Source organism: Ambystoma mexicanum, chromosome 8 (assembly GCF_040938575.1).
Source record: "Ambystoma mexicanum isolate Mex_15411 chromosome 8, UKY_AmexF1_1, whole genome shotgun sequence".
Taxonomy (NCBI): domain Eukaryota; kingdom Metazoa; phylum Chordata; class Amphibia; order Caudata; family Ambystomatidae; genus Ambystoma; species Ambystoma mexicanum.
The window spans coordinates 858,273,981-858,299,391 of record NC_090929.1 but is presented as its reverse complement, the minus strand read 5'-3'; the positions used below and the strand labels follow the sequence as shown (position 1 = coordinate 858,299,391).

The following is a 25,411-nucleotide window of genomic DNA, read 5'->3' as shown; positions in this document are numbered from 1 at the left end:
GGAAATACCAGAAGACAGGCCTTCTCTGTCGATGCTCCAACACTCTGGAACCTACTCCTTGTCAACACCAGACTTGCCCAATCACTTCTACAGTTCAGGAACGAGTTGAAGGCCATTGTCATCAAGGAATGGCTCCTCCCTAACACTATGTCTACACACCCTGCACTCCCTACCCTTTCTGAGACACAGTGATCGGCCCCATAATGTCTCCTCCCCTGATTGCTTGCGGATTCCTTGCTGCCAATTGCCCAAACTCCCTGGTTAGCTCTCTGCTCCTCTTTTTCTCTGTTCCTCTCACTGTGTTCTTCCCCTTATGATTGTAAAGCAATCCGTTGCTTCCCGAAGCTAGGTCTGTGCTCAATAAATACCCCAATAATAATAATAATAATAATAATAATAATAATAATAGTTTTTTTAACTTTTGGTGGCCCCAAGAAGGGTCAAAGGCCTCCCCTTTGTTTATTGGTTGGTAGCAGCTAAATGACACCATCTCAATAGCCTACTTCATTGGAGACTTTCCCCTTCCAGCCAACGTGGCATGCAGACCACGGAGGGGCGGCCACATTGTAGCCCGAACCCATGGGCACCTCCCTAATGGATATTTGCAAGGCCGACACTTGGACCTCCACTAACTGTTTTCTCACCACTGCAATGCACAAGAAACATGGATTCTGCTCTGCAGTCTTGTAGTCGGATCTCTGATAAGGACCCCGTATCCTTATTGACTCTGCATCAAAGGTGCCCTGGGGTTTGTGGTAATTCTGGGTCTGTCTTACTTTCAGGGCAAATAAGTTTATTTGGCTTTTTGGCATTTTTTATTGGTTATGACTAGGATGAGAAAGAGAGGATGTGATGGTAATGAGCAGATTACTTACTGATAATCTTCACTAAACATGGTGCTGCTCTTCCTCATCACCGTCCCGACGCCACTCCTCTCCTTCCCTGGGTACTAGATTGTTCCATCTTCATGGAAATTGGAACAGGACTACCAGCCTAATGGCTGCCATTTTTGTATCCCCCACCAGTGGAGTTGAGGTGGGGTGGAGTGGTCGCACGGAAAATAGGATTATTTTTTTATGGGTCTTTTTGTGAAAAGTTCTGGGATAGGCAGATGGACGTCTTCATTAGTTAGGACTGGAAGGACAGGACTAGGTTTAATGAAGATTACCAGTAAGTAATCCAAGTATGACCGCAATATCCTCTCTTCCTCGTCTCAGTCCTAACTGCCACATTAATGATAATGATAATGATAATGATGTGTTATTTATATAGCGCCTTAATCCAAAGCGCTTTACAGAGCACATATTTACATACAATATCACCCAACCGAAATTGGGTGATAATGTGCAATGGAATGTGAAATGGAAAGGGCACCATGCAGGTGGCTGCATAGGGAATGCATTGGAAGGATGAAGATGGAGATGGGTATAAAAGCAAACAAGTATCTGGCATTTATTGGGCTGGCATTTAGTGTTAGGCCTTAAAGATGCAAAGTTACTCTGTGTCATTTGTGACACCACAAGGCAGTCCTGGTTTTTCACATTTTATGCTGGGACGTGTAGGCCCGTACACTCAATGGGAACTACGAGTCCCAGCATGGAATGAGGAAAACCAGGCCCGGATTGAGGTGTCATGCATGACACAGGACATGACATGGACATGACATGGCAAGTATGAGGCCTCAGTAGAGAAAGTCCCATCGGCATAAATCACAGTCCTGCATAAGGCGTCTAACGTATTCACAAAGGCCTGGCATGCTACGATGCTACGTCACCAGTTATTTTTTGGACACTTCATTTCCCACTACCTTTCTCCATATGGTAAAAACACACCCTGGTGCAGAAGCAGATCACGTATTTCTTCAGGACAGTGGTCATCACGCTCCTTTAAGTCATCAGACGTTGCTGTCAGTGTGCATCTGCCCCCATGATAGTGCAGGCAGCACAGGTCACACTAGATTCCATAGATATACCTTGCAGAATCATATTGAATTGTACCCAGACAATGGCAGCAGAGCCCTGTTTATACACTTTCGACTAAATGCTTTTAAAACAAGAGAGTGGTCAAGAGAGTTACGTACAACCGAAGACCTTAACACAGGGTGTAGATTCTGCAATCAGAGGTAGGAGACCTTAAAACACCTGACACACTATTGCAAGGGATTACATCGGGAGAGATCCTTGACATTGGTGCCACAGTTTATGAAATACCAAACACCAAGTGCGGACGCCTGGTGGCAAGCACGGTTTGATAGTCGCTTTCTGAGCCTGCTGAAAAAGCTGCTGATGTAATAACGAAAACAAAAACATAAGCTGTGATAACGCAGCAAAGAAGGCCCTGGTGGACGAAGGCTTGAATGCGGCCCGCAAGTAAACGATGTTAAAGCTTGGATAGCCGAGAGTTATACGGACATTTTAAGGAGGGAAGAGAGGACAATTTGTAATGTTTTATCTGTTTTTTTAAAGGCATTTGTGCCAATAAAAAAAAATATATAAAAAAAAGATATGCATTTACATGACAATAGAAATAACGCAAGGACTCGGCTTCCAGCGCTGCTCTCTAATATATATTCAAAATAATGCTGGATTCCCCTTGCTTTTAAGCGCTATACAAAAAGATGGTATTAATGTATTCCTACTGAACTATACTTGACATATGCATTTTCCACACACTTTATTACTTGCCAGTCCACACTTTGAACAGAAATGTATGTATGGGTTTCACTTTTTTCGACATTCATGTGTTTGATAAATCACCACATTGCATCTATGTGCATCATAATAAACAGAGAACACACAAATAAAACCACAAACACCACCTAACATAGCTATCCATCCACAAAAGGGGAAGGGAGCCCACATTCAAACAATGCGTTCAGTCTTTATGGATGATTTTATCTAAATACAATCTTCTGTATCCAAGAATCCCTGACAACTGCACTCATTGCTTTTGTCCACAACAAAAGATACACAAAGTCATTAAGTTACATTACGTATTTGTGGCACGGATCAGCGTAGGTGCAGGCTGTGAGGGACTCGTTTCCCTTCAGTTCCCATTTGGCAGAACTACACGGCTCCATTCTTAACCTTTAATGGCATGGTGTGGCTACCTCTGCATTCTATCCCTGACAGAAATAATGTGTGTACTCACTTCAACTGCTGCAGAACAGGTCGCGGATTCATTGTTTCAGTTGCCATTGTTCCGTTTCTATAACGACAAAGAAACGCAGCCGGTCACCATCAGCGCATAAGGTCCAAACACTGCTTCTCAGTATTCTGCTATTCACAAAGAACGCATAACCTTGACTTAAGGTTGGAGAGGGCTATTCGATTCATAAAGAAGTGCATGTGAGCCTCTCTGAGCTACTCCGAACTTACACCTACTAAGTCAGGAGCAAGTCAGAGTTGGAAACTTTTCTCTGAATTGCTACCAGTAGTTCTTGCATGATAAGCACGTTCGCCCAACACTTTAAAGCTCCAACATAAACACAACCAAGTCTTTCTGAAAATAGTGTAGAACAGATAGAAGCATCCATGCTATAGCATATAGAAGTACGCATTTGCTAACCTTTTTGCACACATTTGCCTTTTTGCTAACAACCCCCAAAGCGCCTGAAGTAAAGACATTCAATTAGACATTCAATTAGACACACTTCTTTGTCTTCCCGTATATGTTTGCTAAAAAAAAGTAAATTATTGTTGGTAGCAGATTTAATTCCTATGTGTCTGTAAAACAGCCATCCTGATTTTAAGTTTTACATCAAACATCACCTAATCACGTAGCAAATCTTTTTCCACTATAAAGTTACACATACGAGTTGTTGATATTGTGATAGACTCTTCAGAAATGTAGACAAGAGAGTCTTTTCCCACCCAAGGGATTATTCTGAGCTATCTATGAGCTCCGCCAGCACCATATATTTGCAATTGATGCCGAAACATGTTAGGTTGATTGTGGCTTCGTGCATAAGAGATGTGGACCAAGAGTTCAAGCTGGACTGCCCGTTTAGGGGCTGGACCAAGTCTGATTTCCATATGGTCTTTCCTATTCTCTATTGGCATTACAGGATGAAAAATGATGATCCGGGGAGGGTCGTCCAGAGCTGTTCCAGTGGTTCGTCGTTTATTCAAAACCTTCCAGCGATCACTCTGCAGTGTTGCATTAGTCACCCTAAGTGGGACAAGTGCGCCCAGATGTGGATCCTAAGCTGCATCTCACTAATGGGGCTCAATAAGGCTGAAATAGATCTGGGATTCTTTACGAAGTCGTGCAGAAAAGATGCGTCATAGCAGTGTGGGCTGGACTGACCCTTTTGGGGTGGTACCACACCTGATTTGGACATAGCCTTTCCTTTCCTGTAATGGCATGGCAGTCTAAAAAACTACAGTCTGGAGGATGCCCAGAGTTTTGCCAGTGGGTTTTGATCCAGTTTAAACTTTCCAGCCTTCGCTTCTCAGTGTTTCATTAAATCCTTCTAACCAATGATTCTTATAGGTGAATGTTATCACCATCAAGCCATCATGTGGAATTGTGATCACACAAACCCATTAGAGGTTCAGAGAAGGCTTCCAAGATCTGTATATTTTGCAGACACATAGCATGGTTCACTGATGCTTACTTACTAAATGGTGCATGAATATTAGAATGCTCTACTTTTTCCCGTACATTTGGGTTCTCGAAAATCTCTTAACAGAGTAGGGCGACTGTGTTATCTGGCACGCCCCGCTGTGAATTATCAAGATTGGGTGCACACTGATCTTCTTAGGTTTACTGCAGCCATATGGGCGGTACAATATGGACCTCCTCTCGTCACCAGGACCCCAAAATTCACCCCAATGGGTTCAGGGAATAGATTTTAGGAAACGCCCCTTAGACATGTACACAAAAAAACTCATGCACTGAATGAGCATTGATTTAAGGTTCTCAATAAAGACAGTAATATCTCATGGTGGATTTTCCAAACGCGTTGTGTCTGACATGTGCCTAATCAGACTAGGGGAAAGCCAGCCATGATGGCACATCGCTTGCCACTCTTGGATATGCATTCGCCTTCCTTGATCACCCTCTACTCATCTGGACTCTTATGGGTGATTTGGGCATGCCAAGAGGCACAAGTGTGGCATAAGTTGTGCACGTACAAATTGGGTTTGCGGACATTGTAGTCTTTTTCGAATATTTATTTATGAATTTTGTGAACTGTTTCTTGGGCCGGTCCTAACATATTGAGATTAGATATGCCACCAAGTAGGAAATGTCAGTGCTGCACTGCCCTTGTTGGTGGGACAAAGACTGATGTGCAAATGGATATTTCTCCTCTGTGAGTGGTGCAGTGAGCTCAAACGTGGTTGTATACCCTTCTGAGTGGAAGACATTCCATAGAACAGGGTATTAGACTCTTATTCGTTCTCAGTAGAGGGGCTCCCATACTCCTTTTCAGTCTTGCAGGCAGTGCTTTTGTCATGCACCATCGCTATCAGCGCGTCTGGGAAAGCTGGCGCTTTAGACGCCCTTCATGTTTCCACCACGTTCTTGGTCACGTTGCGGGCAGCAGTCTAGTCTTCTTCCAATATGGCCGCATTGCAACCCCACTGCTCCTGCGCCTTTGGGTTGGTACGCTCCACGTTGTTTCCCCGCTCTTGGTGCACAACGCTCTGTTTTCTGTCTCTCTCTCTTTTCTGCCACCCTTTTTTCCTTTCAGCTCTGCCTGAGTCCACTCATTCTGCCTGGTTCCTTGCCTGGGTCCTGCCTCTCCTCTCTCTATTTTGTAGGCAGCTACTCTTTGCCTTCTCCGGGGAAGGCTTTCCTTCAAATGTCTTTCTGTTTGAAGCTTTTAGGGTTATTTACAGTCCGCTTTCTGGCGCACTGCCTCTTTCCTCTCTCCTGCTCCTATCACCCTTCTACTTACCTTACCAGCCATTTCTTCTTGGTTGGTCCTGCTCTCTCAGCATTGTTTTTGGCTACCCACACCGCAGCCTCCAGACTGCCCGCGACTACCTGCATTCCAGACTATGGACCTCCAAAGGTTTTTTTTATGGCATTTGGCTTTTTCCCCTTCCTAGGCCTGTCACGGGAATGGAGCCATCGGATTACGGACTTCTGGACGTATCACAGTGGCTTCCTCTCGAGACCGGCCCTATCTACACAAAAAAAGAAGGAGAGCCCGTGGATCAAGAAGAAGGGGAGAAAGGAAGAGATTTACACAGGGGAGGAGGAGGGGGTTTTATTAACTTCAGAAGATGAAGCTGACCCTTGCGACAGATTTTTATAACAAAAAATAGAGAAAACAGGTTGTGATTACAAAAGTGAAACTCAGACCATTGGTTTTAGTTATATAAAACTTACATTGTTTTATTTAAATAAGAACGTTTTAAGTATCTTCCTAAAGAGATCTAAAGTTTCTCACATTCTGCTCTCCAGTGGAAGTTGATTCCAGACTTTAGGACCAAAAACTCCAAAGCTTCTGTCTCCTCACGAAACACATTTGGTCCGTGGAATACAGGTCCAAGAATTTGTCTTCCGAACGCAGATTCCTTCTTGGATGGTATAACATTATTTTATCAGCCAGGTAAGCGGGTTCAAGCCCTTTCAGGCATTTAAAAACTAAACAGGCCACTTTGATGTCCTTGCCCTTACTGAGATGTGGTTCAACACCTGCTCTGTCACTGCTCTTGACACTCTCCTTTCCAAGGGCTACTAGCTCCTTTCCAAACCCAGTCCTAACCAGTCTGGAGGTGGAGTGGCCCTGATTTTCCATGAATGGGTCCCGCTTCTATCACATCTACTCAATTCTACGCCTCTTTTGAATGCCTTGTTTGTAGGCTTGGTGTCTTGCCTACTCGCTCACTTACCCTTGCTACCATCTACAGGCCACCTGGCCCTATCTCTCTTTTCCTCTCTGAATGGGCTGACCTCACCTCTTCTCTCTTGGCCTTTAACTCTAAACTCCTCCTCCCTGGAGACTTCAGTATACACCACAACTCTCCTGAATCCACCACTTCACTGTTCCGCAACCTCAGTGATTCCCTCTCCCTTACCATTCTTTCTTCCAGTCCAACCCACTCAGCTGGACACACTCTGGATGCCTTCATCTCTGCAGACATCCCTATCTTTAACCCACTCACTTCCCCTCTCTCCTGGTCTGATCATTCTCTCCTCTACTCCTGCCCGGGGCACCTCGGCCATCTGTCCGAGACGCCTCCCGCACTGCCAGCCTCCTCCCATTTCACAGCTATAACTCAGGACATTCTGTCTTCTCTCTCCACCACACCCACCGCCACCCTCCCTCCTGCTCTCTTGCCTCCCTTTGCCCCCCTCTCCCAAATACTCGGCTTTGTCTTGCCCACAGCACCTGATGAGGTCTCTAAAGCTGTCCGCTATATGAAGGTCTCATCCAAGCAGGTGCTCCCCTGCTCTTCCCGAACTATTAAGGACAATATCTCCTCTCTCGCCCCCGGCTCTAGCCGATCTCTTTAACCACTCCTTTGCCACTGGCTCTTTCCCTCTATCCCTCATGCACTCTCTTGTACACCCTCTCCTAAAAAAGCTGTCTGCTGTCCCTTCATGCCTGGCTAACTATCACCCCATCTCTACCACCGCCCTGCTGGGCAAACACTTGGAAAAGTTGGCCTTCCCCCAACTTATCCGTCATACTGAACTTGCTGGTTGCCTCCATGACCATCAATCTGGATTCCGGGCATCCAGAGGCACGGACACTGCTCTCCTGAACACCTGTGAAGATCAGCTCTCTAACCTTGACTCCAACTCTCCTGCTGTTCTCATTCTCCTCGATCTCTCCTCTGCCTTTGACACAGTCACCCATTCTATACTCATTAAACGTCTCTGTGATACCCTCGGCATCACGGACGGGCACTGGACTGGCTGGCCTCTTTCCTAACTAACAACCCCTTCGCAGGTGCAACTGGGCCCGGACCCCTAGTTTCTCAAATCTCTTTAGAAAGGTCCCCATTGATGGCTAGTCGTAAAGTCAGTGGTTTGTAGTTTGCTCTTACCATTTGTAAAAACCCAGGTCTGAAGCCCATACTTTCCATCGTAAAAAATAAAAAAGACCATTCGACCCAATCAAACGCTTCTCTGAATCAAGCATTAATACCCATGCCGTTTGTCGACCCATGATCCGAGTGAATCAAACGTGGCACTAACCTTCCCAGCCTAGTTGCTAATATTTTAGTGTATAGCTTAGCATCGATATTAATAAGGGCTATCGGTCGGTAGGATCCACATTGAGTCCTTTCCTTCCCTGGTTTTGGAAAGAGCACCACCTTTGCCTCTTCCATAGAGGATGTAATAATACCCTACCCCTAAAGGAATTAAACAATGAAGTCAACACCGCGATATGATATGATAGGTTATTTATAAAGCACTTAATACCCAGAGGTTTCTAAGCGCGGACCCGGGGATCGAACCTGTGGTGCTCCATGTCATCTTGCTTCCAAGGCGAGCACGTTGCCCCTGAGCTATCCGGGATCAGATCCTCAATATACGTTTTATAAAATATTGCTGGTAAACCACCCGGACACAGAGCCTTATGATGGGGTAATGACATAATCGATTCTCGTACTTCCTCTGGTGTTATCTCGCCCTCCAATCCTTCCCTATCCGTTGGGTCAAATTTATTTAACCAACATTGTTGCAGATAGGACATTTGTACTGTGGGGTCTGGGCTATCTGAGGTGTATAAAGCTGTGTAGTATTCTGTGAATGCCTCTATCATGTGTCGGGAAGAGGAACTAATTTGACCATGGGTGGATTCTATAGTACGGATGATCCTAGTTTAATCTTTCATTCGAACTTGCTGTTCCAGCAGGGAGTCAGCTTTATTGGCTTTGACGTAATATTGTTGTTTTAAGTATAGTAGAGCCTTTTCGGCATGTCGTGTCTGTAGGAGATCTAACTGTCCCCTAGGATGTCTATATTTCTTACGTATTCGTGGCCCTTGATTGGATTCCATCTCCTTCATGACTGCTTTTATTTGGGTCTCCAGGTCCATTTGGGTTGCCAGCAATACTTTCTCCCTTTGGGCCTTTTTTGCAATTAGTCCTCCCCTTATGGTTGCTTTAAAAGCGTCCCAAACCCATCTTTCGGTTGTGTCCTGAATCCTATTTAGTTCAAAATATTCTTTAATTTTGTTACGAATTTCATTACCCATTACCTGGTCTTTTATTACCTGTTCCGGAAATTTCCATCACCATAGACCTAACCCTTAATAGCTTAATTGGTGCATGGTCCAATAGAGTAATTGGGCCTACTTCAATCTGCTGTATGTGCCCCAATAAGGATACCGAAACCCACATGTAATCAATTCTTGAAAACGTCCAATGGACTAATGAATAAAACATATATCCCACGTCCCCCTCTTGGATTTTAGTTAATGATCGGTTGGTCATAGTAATTTTCTATTTTTTCATTGGAGGGCGTTGTACTGTCTGGCCTATCATACTTCTGTCCATCTGGGGGTCCCAAGCCATGTTAAAATCCCCCATTAGGATAATTTAGCCTTCAGCAAACTGCTCTAATTTGCTTTAAATGTGTTGTAAAAAGACATCCTGTCTCAAATTCGGGGCATAGATTGTAGCGATTGTGTATCTCATTCTGCCCAATTGTATTTTAATAAATATATATATCTACCCTCCTTGTCAGTTTCCTGCGCCAGAATACTCTGACCCACCCATCCTTTAAAGGCTATTAGAACCCCTCCCTTCTTTCCTTTGTCATTTGATTGTACAACATGTGGGTAACAGTATAATTTCAATTGATTTGCATCTTTTCTTGATACATGAGTCTCATGTAACGTTACAACATCTGTTTTTTCCTGTCTCAAATATGACCCAACTTTAGGTCAATTGACTGGGAAGTTTAACCCTCTAACATTTAAGGATAGGACAAGTCGTGTTTTTACTCTTTCCATCTGAATAAACTATGTTTATAATTTGGCAGCTGACAACCCCCTCCCCATCACAAACACCCCAAAACCTTCCAAACTTGCCCCCCTCCCCTTGATATGATATGGCATTCATAACACGCCTATACACCTTCCCTCCCTTCTCCCAGTCAAGCCCAAGCTATTACCCTTCCTTCCACACATTAAGCTGTGGTAGTCAGCCTCACTAAACACCGGGAGATTAGTTGGGAGGGTCTACCTGTACCCAACACCCCCTGATTCCAAGAGCCGAGAATTTTACCCCCCTTCCCCACACCGCTTATTTATTACACCATCACACCCTGTGTGACAATTCCATCCACTATAGCCCTTACACTTAACTCATATTCATAATTTATTACACATCAGATCTAGTTTACACATTTACCCTCTCTGCAGCCATAGGTTTCATACTTGGTCACCAGTTCTTCCTTTCTGAATCTGACTTCGGTTTATCACGAGATGGTTTGGTCCATAACCATCTTCTAAATCTCCCTTTTTCTTGGACTTACTGGGATGCCTTTTGATGATTCGCATCATCTTCCTCTGTTATCTTTAATAACCTCAATCCTTCTTTGCATGAGGTGACTTGATGTTGTTGTCCTTCCCATGTGAAGAAAAGTCCAAATGGAAATGTCCATCTATAATTAACTTGATTTTTGATTAGGAATTGTACCACCGGACCCATACGTCTTCGCTTCAACAAGGTTGCCTGCGCAAGGACTTGATACAACTGGATTTCTGATACATTCACCATTATGGGAGTTGCTTTCCTTAGCAATTGTAGAATAGCCTTATTCTGACCATAACCTTGAATTGCAGTGACTACATTATGGGGCCTTTCTCCTGGATCTTTACATTTCGGGCCCACTTGATGTATTCGATCGGTCAGAACATCCTCTCCCTTTTCCAAGTCGAGCAAATCAGCGCACACCTGTTGCATTGTTGTTTTCAATTCACAGTCATCTATCCCTCCAGGAAGTAATTTAACCCATATGTTGGATCTCCTTGATCTGTTTTCTAGATCTTCCATTTGAATGTCAATATTTTGGGTCACCGTTGCCAACTGATCGGTTAACAGATCTATTTTTCGTGTATCTTCGGTGATATCTTGGATCGCTATCTCATTTGTTTCTGTTCTTTCCGCTAGATCATTAATATCATTTTTCACCTCTTGCAGAGCTTGTGCGAGTTCAGTCCTTATGAGAGCGAGTTGTAGTTGAAGTGTTTCAGTCATTTGTTCCTTAAAGTCATTTAAACATTGTTTAATAACTTACATAGTTGTATCTTGCTCTGGTATGTTTGATACTGATATTAAACCTGATTCTAGATGAGATGGTGATCTTGCGTCGGTAGATCCCTCTTCTCATTCTTTACGCCATAATTCCGGAAGAGCACCTTCCTGTTGCTTTTTCTTCTGAGGTTTGGGGGTAGGAAGCCCCTCCACTGGGTCTTTTGCTCTATTATGGGACATTGTAATAATAGCGACATGCACTAAAATACCAGCTCACCCCTCCAGCCTTGGTTATGATAAAATAGTCAGCAGCAGTAGTTGAGCCATACAGGATAACAAATGTAGTTCCACTCACTGTTTCGATACTTCTAACCAAACACTGAATACAGGTACGGTATACCAATACACTCATAACAGGGTTCATTTGTTATCCCAGATCAAGCTCTTTTGATGGAATACCTAGTTAGTTCGTTTGGTATCAGGTAATATTATCCCCACCAAAAATATCGACGTATATATGGTCATTTGGAACGGCCATATGCGATATTTTTGGGGGGATAATTTTGGGGTTTTTTGGGAGCGCAGGTTTAGTCTCCACTCTCCCCGCTGGGGATCCCCCTGGGTCCTTTAACCAGTTGGAAAGCACTGGTGATCCACTGCGTCCCTCGACCTGCACTAGTCAAATGGTGAAATTACATCATAATCTTGGATACTACTCACTTAATCTTATGGACTCCTTCCTGAGACAGATTCTGGAGCCTCGTTGTCCTTTTGTAATCTGTAGGAGTCCTAATGATTGTCAGTTTTTTCACAGGCGATTCCTCCTCTATTACTGTATTGCAATATGATTGTTTGCAACCAGGAGGTCAGTTGTGCATGTGACATGGGATATGAGTTTTAAATTCCACTTCACGCACGGAGCATGCTCTGCATAGTCACCTCCATTAAGCACCCTGTGTCTTTTGATTCTCAATGCACACTTGCTGAAGATTGTGGCGTACACACCAGACAATGCTTGTCCTCGTTTATTCCTTCCGCTGATGATGTGGCCTGTAGTCTCATGCAGAATCACAGCGCTTGAAAAATGACAGTCTATCTGCCTAGACATATAGGCATTCTCCTTTCATTAACCTCTGCAAAAGACCAAGATTTGACGTTAATCCCCTGGTTGGCCGCTCAAGCACAGATCCAGCTCTGGAGCTTTCATATCTCTCCTGGTTGTTACGTTCCCTCTCCCCCGTCATCAACAAGGATTCACAAGCTTTACTGAACAGGAACGATATTCCCTACTCTATTGTCCTTTGTGGAAATCACCCAAAAGGGGTGCTATCATCTTTTATCTGCAGCGGCCTGGAGGAGCACTTTCCTCACACCACCCGATCTCGGGAGCCATCTTGGATCAATCGCACATTTTTTGTACCTACTTTTGGTCATTTTTTAAAAAGAAAGACTGGCCCGATTGACACAGGGTTTACAAAAGCACACTTTCGGGACCAAGCCGCTACTCGTGGCGCAGGTTTGGTGAAATTCCGTCCAGGGGTTTGGCCTGTAGCCACAAGCAAAATATTTTTTCAATTGTGTCTATGAGGATTTCAAAAAATGTGGGACCCCCTCTAAAACTTTCCCCCCCACGGACGAAACCACACCAAACGTCACAAAATCATTCCGAGGGAGTGTAAGGAACTCATGGTAGCAATAGTAAAGACAGACACAAGTGATCACAGTTCAAGGGTGTTAATTAAAATGTAGATGCATGGTGGAAAAATGCCAATCTAAGATGGGAGCAAGCTTCGACCAACAAATGAAAAATGAGGCAGTCCTTGTGGCATCTTGTCTAAGTAAAAAGGCCAATCCTAAAAAACTGTTGCCAAATCCTTACAACTAATTACAGAAAGAGTGTGGGATAGGGTTTTCAGTAACAAAATAAGTGTTCACAAATAATAAGTCAGGATGTTATTGCCAGGGGTCTCCCTTCCCCACGTTTTGACCATGGGAAAGGTGGATCTCCTGAGCACAGCACACACTTGAGCTCTCCCAGCATGAGCCGACAGTTCAGTATCAGCTATCAGGTTCTTTGATGGTTAAGCCTCTTTTCAATAAAAGTCTCTAGTCTTCAAGAGCCTGATGTATTCAACAAAACAAACAAACAAAATGTCCCTTCCCAAATGAACATTCGGGTGTTGACTTTCCACCCCCTGGATCTCCCTCTGCTGTGCTCGGATCCTAATGACAAGGGAGACATTCCACTTTCCCTGGTCTTACAATGCTTCTTGCACTCACAAATCTTAATGTCTTTTCAAACACTTTACTGTGGACATCTCTCCGCCGGGTTAACTCCTGTTAACACACTCTTCATGGGACTTCAGACTTGGTCCCTTCTTGTTAGCATCCCTCTAGAGGGTTCACTCTTGCCACCCTTTGCAACACACTGTTCATGTACCAATTTCACCATGCATTTCCCTTAGCTTCAAAATCATCTGTCGGTCAAAGATTTTCGACTGTACGGAGGATTTTACAAGACACCCATATGACCACTTTGCCCCCCTTTCGCCTTTCCCTAAGGCCTTTTGGTTACGGTAGTTTTTACCATCGGGTAATCACCCAGATTTTCCTACTTGAGCACCCACGTGGAGTTGGACTCCTCTGTTGCTGGTTTTCCCTTTTCTATCAATAGCTCTTTAAGCCTTTCACAGTTCAAATTAGCCATTTGCTGATTTTCGTTCAACAAAGTACGATACGCCCCTTGACTCACCAGCTGTCAAGGTTGGTACCACAGAGACAAGCGTCTCTCCCCGGCTTGGTAATCAGCAGAGGAGGGTCTTGTGTACCATTGACATCTGCTGCAATACACGCCGGCTATAGTTCACAGTCTTATGTTCCCACCTGCTGAAGGAACATAAGGGCCTTGATCGGAAAGGGCAATGTCGCTTCTCCTGTTGTCCCCCTCTTGGTATGCGTCGTATTTCTCCTCCTCTTGAACTGCCGTGCTGAGTTAGCTCTCACATCGTGCAGTCTGCCTTGCTCTACCTGTGCTCTTGTGTTCCACCTTTTATCCCTGTGGGGAAGGGAAAAGGTTGCCAGGTGTGTGTGATTCTGGTCAATTGCCTGACTTTGCTGACCCTTGTACTGGGACATGTCAGGCAAATGGCTCTGGTGTTAGTCCGTTGTCTTTTGTGTTGTGTGAAACTGTTTGTGTTGGAAAAGGGGGGGCAATGTTTTGGAATATCCTACTTGGTAGGATGGGGAAAAGGTGTTGAAAGAAGGGGGATACCGCATCTAACCCATCAGTGTCCCACTCCCCAAGGACCACCCCCATTCAGGTGATCTTCCCTCACTGGTCCACCCCCAGGGAGACACCATCAGGTTTCTTATAGGGGCCATATACTTATGTTGCAAAGTCTGGTGAGGATTCATCCGGGGAGGTCGGACACATTTATAAGCAGCCCAAAAAGTGTTCTTTCTATGAGTTGTGCAACTTAACCTAATATGCCCAAATATGGTTTAAAGATCTTCTATGTTCCCAGTGCTCTCTGAGAGACAATTGTTTTGCCTTTTTCTGAATTGCATTCTGCTATTTGTAGTCTCCCAGTCAAGATGGGGGAGTAATGCCATAATTATACAATTTATGCCTAGCATAGTTCAATAAGGATTTATATATTTGAGTGACACTTTGCTAAGTATGCTTTTCAAGTTATCTTTATAAAGCAGTGTATTGTTCAAAGCCAGACATTGGGGTTAGGTGGGCAAATGATGAGAGGGCAAGTGCGTCATGAGTATTTGGCCAGGATGTGGCAAGAGAGGTTGCAATCCTGGACACAGGTGCAGTTGTTCCCCCCTGGTTGTGGGACAAGTAAATGACACATGTGGGTAGACAGCGTAACTTTTTTTCAGACGGTAGATGCAACCCCTTGGGTTGTTTTGAGGTTGGTAAACTTGCTCAAGTATTTGGATACCATGATTTTACTCAGGTTGTCATGTTTCCAGTGCAGACGCTTACCCACAAGACCACAAGCACTTGTCTCATATTGAAATTTTGTTTTCCAGGGAATATTTCCCTACATATTGCTGGGATTTGCAATTCTCCAGGTATTTGTAGCACCTTACCCAGAGATAGAACCTCGTTTGATGTGAGCCTCATGATAGCTTTACCTTCAGAATGCAATTTGTTCAAGGACTGACAGTAGCAAGGTTTAAAAAAAATGTGGATGTTGTGCGTTTTCTTAGTATGCTATGAGATATTTAAAACTAATACGCTAAGAAAACACACAGCATTCAGGACTGTGGGCTGTCTCCCATCCGTGCAGTAACCGGGACCAACCTTGCTTATCTTCAAAGCAAGGAAGGGACTAGCCCCCTCAGGTCATGTTGCTCTAAGTGGTTTTGTAAATTGTGCTCATTTATTAGGCAACTTGGCCTGAGTGGGCCAGCCCCTTCCTTTCTTTGAAGCTAAGTAGGGTTGGTCCGGGTTTCTTCATGGATGGGAGTCCCGGCTCCCTATTTGATTCACCCCCGACGTCACTCACTGTAGCAGTGCAAAATATATATTTTGCCCCAATAATCGCAGCTATGAATGTAGTCCTTATATTCACGGTTATCGGGGAAAACTGAAAAAAAGAAAATGCTTCCCTGCCCCCCTCAAGCCCTCGCCAAGTGCCCCCCTCATCTGTGCAGCTCCACCCACTCGCCAGATGGCCTCCTCACCTCCTCTGCCCTCTCCCATTACCCCCCACAATACAGTATTTTTTGTGTTGCAGTTTGCTTTGAGATGTCAGCTATCCGTGGCAATAGCTGAGATTACAGAAAAGCTTTGTGTTGCAAACTCAGTCCCTAGACCCCCTCCAACTCCCAATGTTTACTTGGTGTCCTCTTGCCTCCCCCCACCCCCAACTAGCCTGATGGCATTTGCATGTTGACCTGCAAATGGCTTTTTCTGCATTTCATTTTCCGATATCCTTGGTTATAGCTGATGATATCGCTTGCCATGATAGAAAAAAAGATGGCAGCTGTTTCATTTATAAACAACCAGTTTCTTGGCAATTTACCAGAGATATAGCTATCTATTTTGGGGAAGAGGGCACCCACTTCTATATCAAATATTTCAAAAACTACTGAATGGAATAACCGAAAAACACAACAAGAACTGAAGTCATTGCTTCGTGACCAAGTTGTTTTCCATCTGGTCCAAATCCGTCCAGCAGTTTGGGCTGTGCAGTGGAGCACAAATTACCCTTTTTTGTCTATAGGAAAATGAATGGGCACTAGGCTGCAACTTTGTTTATGAATTTTTTTTCTTAGCAATTTTTTTCTTTTTTAACAAAGCATTCCCAAAATATGCAGTCTGGGGGCCCGAGCGTTCCCAAGTTGTCTTCAGCATTTCGACCAAATCCGTCACATGAGCCAAAAGTTATTAGCAATTCTATTTTTTAGGTTTCCTTTGGGAGTCCGACTCACCTTAACTAGAGGGAAGAAACCGCCGCCCTATAATAAATACTATATATATATAAATATATCATTCTCTCCCTCTTGCTCTCTCTCTCTTTCTCTCCTTCTCTCACATGTCATGGAATCTAAATGGAAAACGCTAGACAATCATTGTGTAGGTAGATTTGCAAGAAGTAACATATTTCAATGTTAGGCATATTGGTCCTAATTTATTTCTCAGCTACTTGGAGTGTTGGTAAGGAACTGATGAACAGGAAGTGAAAAACAGCAAACAAAAGAACACATATTTTGGGAGCCTCTATGCATTTCTCAATATGAATTTGTGGATCTCCTGCTTTTTGCAAACTGGGAAGATTAATTAAAATACATTTAATTTTATTTCAACTGTTGAATTTATTTTATAAATGACAATCATTTTACATAAAACATTCATGTTTTGACTGTTCACTGAACATGTATGTAAGCTTATTGCCTTGGATACCAAAACAGTTAAGATTCACTTTTTTATTTTATAAAGAATACATTTATCGGACAATCCACTATCCTTTTTCATTGGACAAAAACACATCATATTGTATTGAATATCCCATGCCTCAATAGAAGCCCTGTACTCTTAGAGCAGCTGATCATATAATCCGACAGCAAGTCAGAACCGACAATAATATATTAATCAACTTGGAATCTTTGTGTTTGTTCACACTTTGCATGGGTGGCTGAGTGAATAGAAATAATTCTTGCTCTTTGCAATGCTCCCTGGACAATGGCAGCTAATTACTAGGGAAGGTTGTGTTTTGTTTGCCCTCCATTATGGGTAAAATAGTGATTGCACAAAATAATTTAAGTAAGATACCATCTTTTGACTTTTCAACGTATAATGTCATGCTTAAAGAACACACACATTAATACGATAGTAAGCAAGAAAACTATTTCTAAACTAGCACTTGGTTGAAATTAACAATTCAACGAAATAATGCAATTCCCATGAATTATGAAAATGTTTCATGGGAACACCATCTTTGAAATTTGAAGCCTCTGTTGTTTGTGCAATATTAATAGCAAGCATAAGAGTTAAGGTGACAATTGCTAAAAAAAAACATAAAACCCCTACAACATGTAAAGATGTATGTTGAATAAAATGTCCTATTAATTTTACTCACCCCTAGCCCAGGTATGCAGGTGTGCAACGCCATTGGGCAAACCGGGCTTCAGCCCCACCCCCCGAAATGTATGTTGAGGCAGAGAGGGCAGGGAAGTCTTTCCTGAAACCTGCAGCGTTAACGTTTTACTGTGTTTGTGCAGAAAAATGTATTTGTACAAATGCACCAACATTTGAAAGCTGCTAATTTCAAGAAAGGCTTCAATCACCACTCTGCCTCAGAAAAATGAACTACACACATCTCCCGCCCTGCGAATTGCGAGGCTACATATAACAATGTTATGTGTTCTTTCACGTCCGGGGGGCAGGTGACTGGTGTGCACAGTTGCTTGTTCTTTCTTTGGCAGAGAGGAGAGAGAAGCCTTTCCTGAAACTAGTGGTGTTAAATGATGTTGCACGTTAGCTCATTATGTATGCATGCCTGTGTGCAAGGACAGTGTATAGCTATTATGTGATGTGTGTGTGAATGAGTGAGTGCGTGTGTGAGAATGAGTGTATGATGTATGGGGGCTGAGTGCACTTGTGAATGAGCAAGCGTACAGTGAACGGAGGTGCGAGTGAATGTTACGTAATTGTGTGTGTCTGCTTATGTGAAATGCTGGGTCGGGGAGCTGATTTTGGCAGGTAAGAGGAGTGGGAGAGGGACAGGTGGAGAAGGGGGGATTTCGTTAAAAATGCCATTTTAGTGGGCACCCATAATAAAGTAGGCATGACGTGTTATTACGTGTCTAGACTGGCATTTTGGTGCAGCCAGTCGAGCCCTTTCTTTCTGTGGCATGATTTTTTTTTTACTGTACATCTCTTGTAAAGTAAGCATGATAAGTGTTATTATATGTCTAAACTGGCCGACAATGTGCAGCCACTTTGGACATGTTTTCTTATTTTGATATGGCATTTTTAATGGCAAAGCCACCAGAAGTATGTCCTTACGTGGGGATACTGCTATGTATTGTCAGACTCTGCATGGACCTATTTTCTTATAGTATTGTTACTGGCATTATACGCAAAGCAAACATGGGTATGTTCATATATGGGAATACCCGCATATTTTGGTGCAGCCAGAATGGAAATATATGTGCACAGCCAGCGTGAACATGTTTTTATATTGGCAAATAATGGTATAATGAACAGAAAATGTATGTTTTGTATCTCATGTGGAAGTTGGATTGTGGCACACTGTACTACCTACTGCCTGGTCCCCTGGTGGTCGCTTTTGTTTAAAGAGTGATACCTGATCGGATACCTGGGCTTCAGACATAAACATTATCAAAGCAACTAAATGTGATTGTTATCTTTAAATCCAGTCACTCTGTCACTCTCTCTGGCATTTTGCACTTTAGAATATACCATTTGATACTTGGGCCCCACGCCAGACAACCCTTGGGGTAGAACAGAGTGGGTGGAGCCTGCAAGTTTACTCCACCAAGTTTCTGAATTGACCCCTCCCATTGCCAGTTAACTCCCTCCCACCCCCGCTCCGAATGGAGATTTCGATAGTGCCCCCGCAGGTATGTTTGTTTGCTCGCTATACACAGAGTAAATTCAGGAAAAAACCTTACTCAAGCTATTAGATTCGAAGGTTGTGCTCAATCCCTTTGACGCTACCAAAAGATAACAGTAAGCATTGTAATAACAAATCCATGTAGTTGTGAAATGAAATCACTAAGAAGCAAATACCAACGTTATAACACTGTTCCTCATTCAGATTGTAATCCTATGTAAACATTGAAATATTCTTGTTAGCATAGTTAAACCCTGGACTTAAACTTGGGCACTCTAATTAAGTTTGGCACAGTGTAATGTGTGTGTGTTTCTTTGAGTCCTGCCTCCCCTTTGGCCATTTTCTTTTATATCCTGTGTTGGCAGTGCACCCAGTGGTAGCCGTGCACTAAAATCAGGTGGTTGGTGAACTAGCAATGTCATGTTGTCTTATATAGCACAACGTCTGCAATTTGTGTAGGCTCCTAGTATGGTGTAAGATTGTCACAATTTAAATATGACTTTCATGTGACCCGATATTTGACCTTCCAGAATCACCTGGAACAGACTTGCAGCCAACCTCTGTGAGTGGAATGAATACGTGTGAGCAATGGACTGCTCGCCCCGCGAGAAATACTGTTGTCCACCTGCTTTGGAGCAACCGAGTCTGTGCAAGTAGTAAGCCTTAAAACAGTAAGCACGTGCTGCCTGAATCCCGTCGATGTGAGTAGGCAATATGCATTCATAAAGGATCATTGGAAAATGATGGTGTTTGCTGGAACTTTTTTTTCTGATATCTCACGCTTTATTTACTACAATTTGCAAAGAGATGATTATTTGACTCCCATAGCCAACTACATGTGGCACCAGTGATGTTTTGCGTTTTCCTGTGTGATTTTTACATGTGGGTGTCAATGGGGATTTATCGGCTGGTTACAGACTTTGGGCCTAAGAAAGCAGCCCAACCGAAGCGCGCATGTAATCCGTCGTGCCAATGGGTTTATTAAGGGAATTTGGCTTCGTACATCTCGCCCACGCCAAATTCTCTAAAAAAGAAAATCTACTAAGATGCCTGCCATGAACATAGAAAATGTGCAGCTTTCCTATGTCACTGGCGGCGATGGCGGGCTGGCAAGGGCTCTGTAGATAAGGTAAGTGGGGCAAGGGGACGAAGGTGCTGGATAGATGGGGGTTTAGGGAGATCATGTGTGGGGAGTCCTTCGGGTATGGGGCTTAGGCATAAAAATGGCAGCTTGGGCAAGGGTGCAGGTTATGTTATTGAATTTCTAAAGCGCACATTCGCAAGAGGCATCTTGGCACTAGTGATCCAACTAGACCAGGCAGTGCCACCAGTCCGCTAGAATAGAGGGTGTTTAGGACCCGCCTAAACATGAGATGGTTTTCTGTTACTCTAACATCATGTGGCAGTACATTCCAGAGCTTGGCAGCCGCTACTGAAAAGGCACAGCCGCCAGTTCTGACCAGCCTGTAGCGAGGAATGACGAGGAGATGGCCATTCTGAAAGCGAAGTGCCCGGGCAGGAACGTAGATCTGAAATTTGGCCCAAAGATATTCTGCTCCCTGAACATATGCAGCACGATGGATGACACAGTTATTTAAACTCAATGCGTTTCATCACCGGAAGCGTTCAGGGGGGTGTGAGCCCGCACAGGAGTTTCAGTGCCGAGAGGACTCAAGGATCTCTAGGACAAGTGAGTGCAACTGGGCAAGAAAGTGCAGTCTCCTGGTTGCATGCCCACGGAGGAGGGACGGATTGGATATTATGGTCTTTAGGATGCATCCTCGAAGTTGGGAGGACCATCAGCCATAGTAGTCGTAGATTTTAGGATACAAACCCCATAGGGAGTGCATGTGTGTGTGTGGGCACCGCTGTGTTAGAGCAGGAGGGGTGGTCCCCGGTAGATGGCGTGTAGCCCCAGCATTTGTATAGTTGTGTCATTTAGGAGAGACGGGTGTCATTGTTGAAATAGTGTTTCGAAGGAGTAGAGAGGGACGCAAGCGTAGTAGTATTTATTATATTGCTTTTGTGGTGTTGACCCAGGTGGAAGGGTCACCATCATGTACCTTGTTTATTATGGATATCTGTGATTTGACTGAGTGCCAACATTTTGAATTAAAAATTCCTGAATACAGCAATACCAAATTTGAAATCGGCTCCTCAGTGAAATCATCATTCCTCCATCTACCCACCCACTAATTACCTTTTGGCGGCACACTGCGTTGTATGCCACCCATTCTCACACTGGTTCATCCTTCTACAACCCCGTTTCCCTTCACTTATGTGTAAGGGAACCGGTGCTGCAGGGTCCTTTTCTCTTCTCTTTCTTTTAAAACAGTGTTTGTCCCCTGCATTCCTTGTTATGGAAGCATAATCCCCAAAGTTCCATAATGACGATCAAGGAGGTCGGGGGACACCCCAGCAATCCCTGTTTCCTTTGATCGTCATTATGGGACTATTTCGAATTTGGCATTTTTGTCAATTTGTGTTTTTTTCTTGTTGTTTTCTACAGAACCGGTGTATAATAGCACACTTGGCATTCCAGCGGTGGGCATGAGCAAGTGGAGCAGAGGTGACTCGATGCCTGGCTTTACCAACATAGAGAAGGTGAGCCCATGGAGAGGGCTGCAGTCTTACTAAACCAGAGTGAGTGGATAGGCCTGGGGAGAAGGCCAGTGTATTGGATGAGAGAGCGTAGCAAGGGCTAGAGCGAAAGAAATAAAGGGGAGACGGTTGACTGTGGGTGAGTGTGGGTATTAGAGGGAGACGAGTATAAAAGGGGACGGGGAATTACAAAAAAAGGGGAAGGAAAGGCAAAGCCAAAAAATGGGAGATAATGGCCTATCGAGATAGCCCCTTCAGCCACATGTGCGATAAATTGCATCAATATAGTGATAAAATACTAAAGTATCATTCTCAGCAGGTCCAGGAGACTGCAGGTCAGTGATTCAATTTGTGGACCGGAGAAGGAACGTTCGATAGTAAAATAATAGAAAATATGTTCTCATATTTGTTAACAAAATACAAGGGCTCAAAGTTAAAGAGCAGGCAGAATATATTGGGGCTCTGGAAACTGTATGAGGAAAAGAAAGGAGAGCAAATGAAGAAGGAGAGAGAGGGGACAAAAGAGAGGGGCGGGCCAAGCTCTGCACCACCGCCACATGGTATCTATCTGGAAAGACAGCCTGCAGCGGGATATACAAACCCACAGCGAGAAAGTGAAAAGGGGGAAAAGAGACGACAAGGAAAAACAAGGATAGAGACACACAATGGGATGAGGCACACAAAATGTGTGAGAGGAAATACTTAGTGGATATTAAGAAGAACACATGACAACAGGTGGATGCATTATTTAATAAAGCAGAGAGGCTGATAGAGGAAAATATATAGAGAGAGGACAAGGGGGAATGGTTGTCGGGAAGATAAAAATTAGAATGGATGATGAGTAACAAGAACAGGGAGAGGAAGGAAGAAGAAGGAGGGATGAGGGTAGTGTGGCCTCAGATGAAGGAGAAAGAGGGGGAGATTGCAGCGATGGAGAGGGCAACGAGTGGACATCGGACAAAGAGAGGAGAAGTGGGAAAGCAAAGGAGACAACAAGACCACGATGAGCCTGGGAGGGAATGATCAACCTCCCTTTATAGTAGGAAAGGGAAGGTAAACGTGGGTCTGGCTTAGACCAGAAAAGGGGTTTAGGAGAGAGAGCCCAGGGCAAAGCAGATGCCGATGTTACAAAAGGGGAGAGGGGACGCACATTAAGTACCATGGCAGACAATGGATTGGAGCAACCTAATATACAGCTTGTCCTCCCTCGTGGCAGGGGCCAGCAAATGGATACAGGCACTTGAGAAAGAGACAGCAGGGGTGACACTGGCAGCAGGGGATATGACAAGCTAATTCACGGCTATAATAGGAAAGTGAGGGGACAAAATAAGGGAGCAGGCCAGATATAAGGGGATGAAACTAAGCACTAACGCACATGATGGGGCTCCATTCAACAACTTCCAAGCCCACGTATGGGAGGTCCTGAAGAGCATGTACCCAGATAGCCACAACTTAAGGACAGTAATGGCACATAAGATGAAGCCTGACAAAGACCCTGCAGAATGTTAAAACAGGTGCAGGATCTCTGGATACTGGAAACACGAAGGTGCTGCAATGAGTTCATACCCTTATTCTACCATATACTGGTCAAGGGAATGCCGACGGACGTCCAGGCATGGTTAGACAAAATTGTAAGGATAGAAGCGTAGGGATGGCCAGAGATACAGGCAACAATAGTACACAAGGTAAAAGGAAGCAGGAGAGCAAGAGACAGGCAGCATAAAATGTTGCAAAGGCAAAAAACAAACTGGTGCAAAAGAAACTGCCACAGTATACAATGGAGGGGGCAATGCTCATACCTGACTCTGCCGCAGTGGCACCCGCCCAACAGGGAGGGTTTCCCATGAGGAACACACCACAGCAGGGGGGGTATGTACTGCCACAGTATATGCCACAGTGGGGAGCCCCACAGCAGGGGAATTACATCGATGGAGGGTTCTTTCCAATGGGGAGAGGATACCCTCAAAGAGGATGAAGAGGAGGATACTGGGGAGCAGGATACAGGGTTTTTGGGCCATGCTTTATGTGTGGGAACATGTGGCATTTTGCGCACACATGCCATTTCGGACAACAAGCTCAGGCACAAGCGATCCAGATGGCACAGCAGCAAGGATTTCTCAAGGCACAACAGCAGTGGTAGCAGATGCAGTCCCACACAGCACAGCTGCAGCAGGGGCTGCATCGGGCCCAAGGAGAACAAACGGATGGTGGGATGGCACCTCTGAATATGAGGCAAAAGCCAGCACTAGCTGTGGGAAGTACAGTGGTATTAGGACAGCATGTGGTACCCCACTATACAGGGTCAGCGTTGTCAGGGTAAATCCTTTCCCTTTCCCACAGAGTAACATGCAACAACAGGGAGTGTGTCCAGTCCTAGCAGTAACTGATGGCCCGAAGAGGAACCCAAGGTAGCAGTGAAAATAGGACTAGGAGAGTTCTCATTCCTCATAGATACAGAAGCCACCAAATCTTGTATAAGAGAATGGGGATTCCAATAATCAAACAAAGTGATGGATACACAGGGCTTCTCTGGGGCAGTAGTGATGGTTCCAGTAACAAAGGTCTTAACACTAACAATAGGGACACAGCACATTGTAGCATCACTATTGTATTCCAAAGGCACCCCTATCAATATACTAGGGAGAGACTTGCTCAGCAAACTGAATGTCACAATATAATTCACAGAAAAGGGGATGGTGTGTTCAATGGCAGGCATTAAACTACACATGAGTGGTTCCGCTCCTTTTAACAGCACATGCTCAGAGCACACTACGAGGCCAACCCATGTACCCGAGCATGTTCCTGTATGGGGTCCAGATACTACTGGGATGGGTTCCGGCAATACGAGGGGAGGTGCGCCGATTGGCATCCGAATGCTTATTCAGACCACAGTGCCAGAAGGAAGGCACAAAAGGCATCACAATAGTGCTACAGCTTGAAGAGGTAGTGATACACAAAGATATTGTGATACTGTGCAGGATGGATGATGACAACATGGAATGGTGAATGGTGCTATACATCGACCCAACACTGACAGTCACAAGAGTAACGGATGAACAACTGTTCTCTGATGCGGAGGAAAGGAAGAAGGAGAGATGGTATTCCAGCTACTAATACCCTGCCAAGTAAAAATAGAAGAAAATCTGGTGCCAATACTCACACAACTGGTAAGAAGAGGAAGCAGACACACATGTGAGGATCTCAAAATTGTTCTGGAAAAACTATGGACAAAGGGGCCCCATGATGTAGCGGTATTATAAAGGGTAGGGGTGGTGAAGATAAAGTTAAAGGAACGGGTGCTGCTGCCCTAAGAAAAACAATACCCATTATCCAGAGAAGCAGATTTGTGGATCTACTCGACCCTACCTGCACTGTGGCAGCAGGGCATAATACAGGCATCCACATCACCATGCAACACAACTATATACCCGATAAAGAAATCAAAGGGAGGGTCATGGAGATGTATACAGGATTATTGCCCTCTTAACAATGTAGTTGAAGCAGAGTTCCCCTGGTCCCGAACCATGCTACAATCCTGTG

General features: G+C 44.3%; 1 protein-coding gene across 3 annotated transcripts in view; it reads right to left on the bottom strand.

Moving 5' to 3' along the window:
• Positions 1-25,411, bottom strand: part of TBATA (thymus, brain and testes associated) — a 236,132-nt gene that overhangs the window by 181,995 nt on the left and 28,726 nt on the right. For 2 of the 3 annotated variants that reach the window (XM_069610744.1, XM_069610745.1), the window contains exon 2: positions 3,151-3,207. The exons of the other annotated variant lie outside the window; for it this stretch is intronic. In XM_069610744.1, coding sequence (XP_069466845.1) covers positions 3,151-3,197 — 47 coding nt within the window. In that variant the 5' untranslated portion in view covers positions 3,198-3,207. The remainder of the gene's footprint in view (positions 1-3,150; positions 3,208-25,411) is intronic. 3 annotated transcript variants of the gene reach the window in all.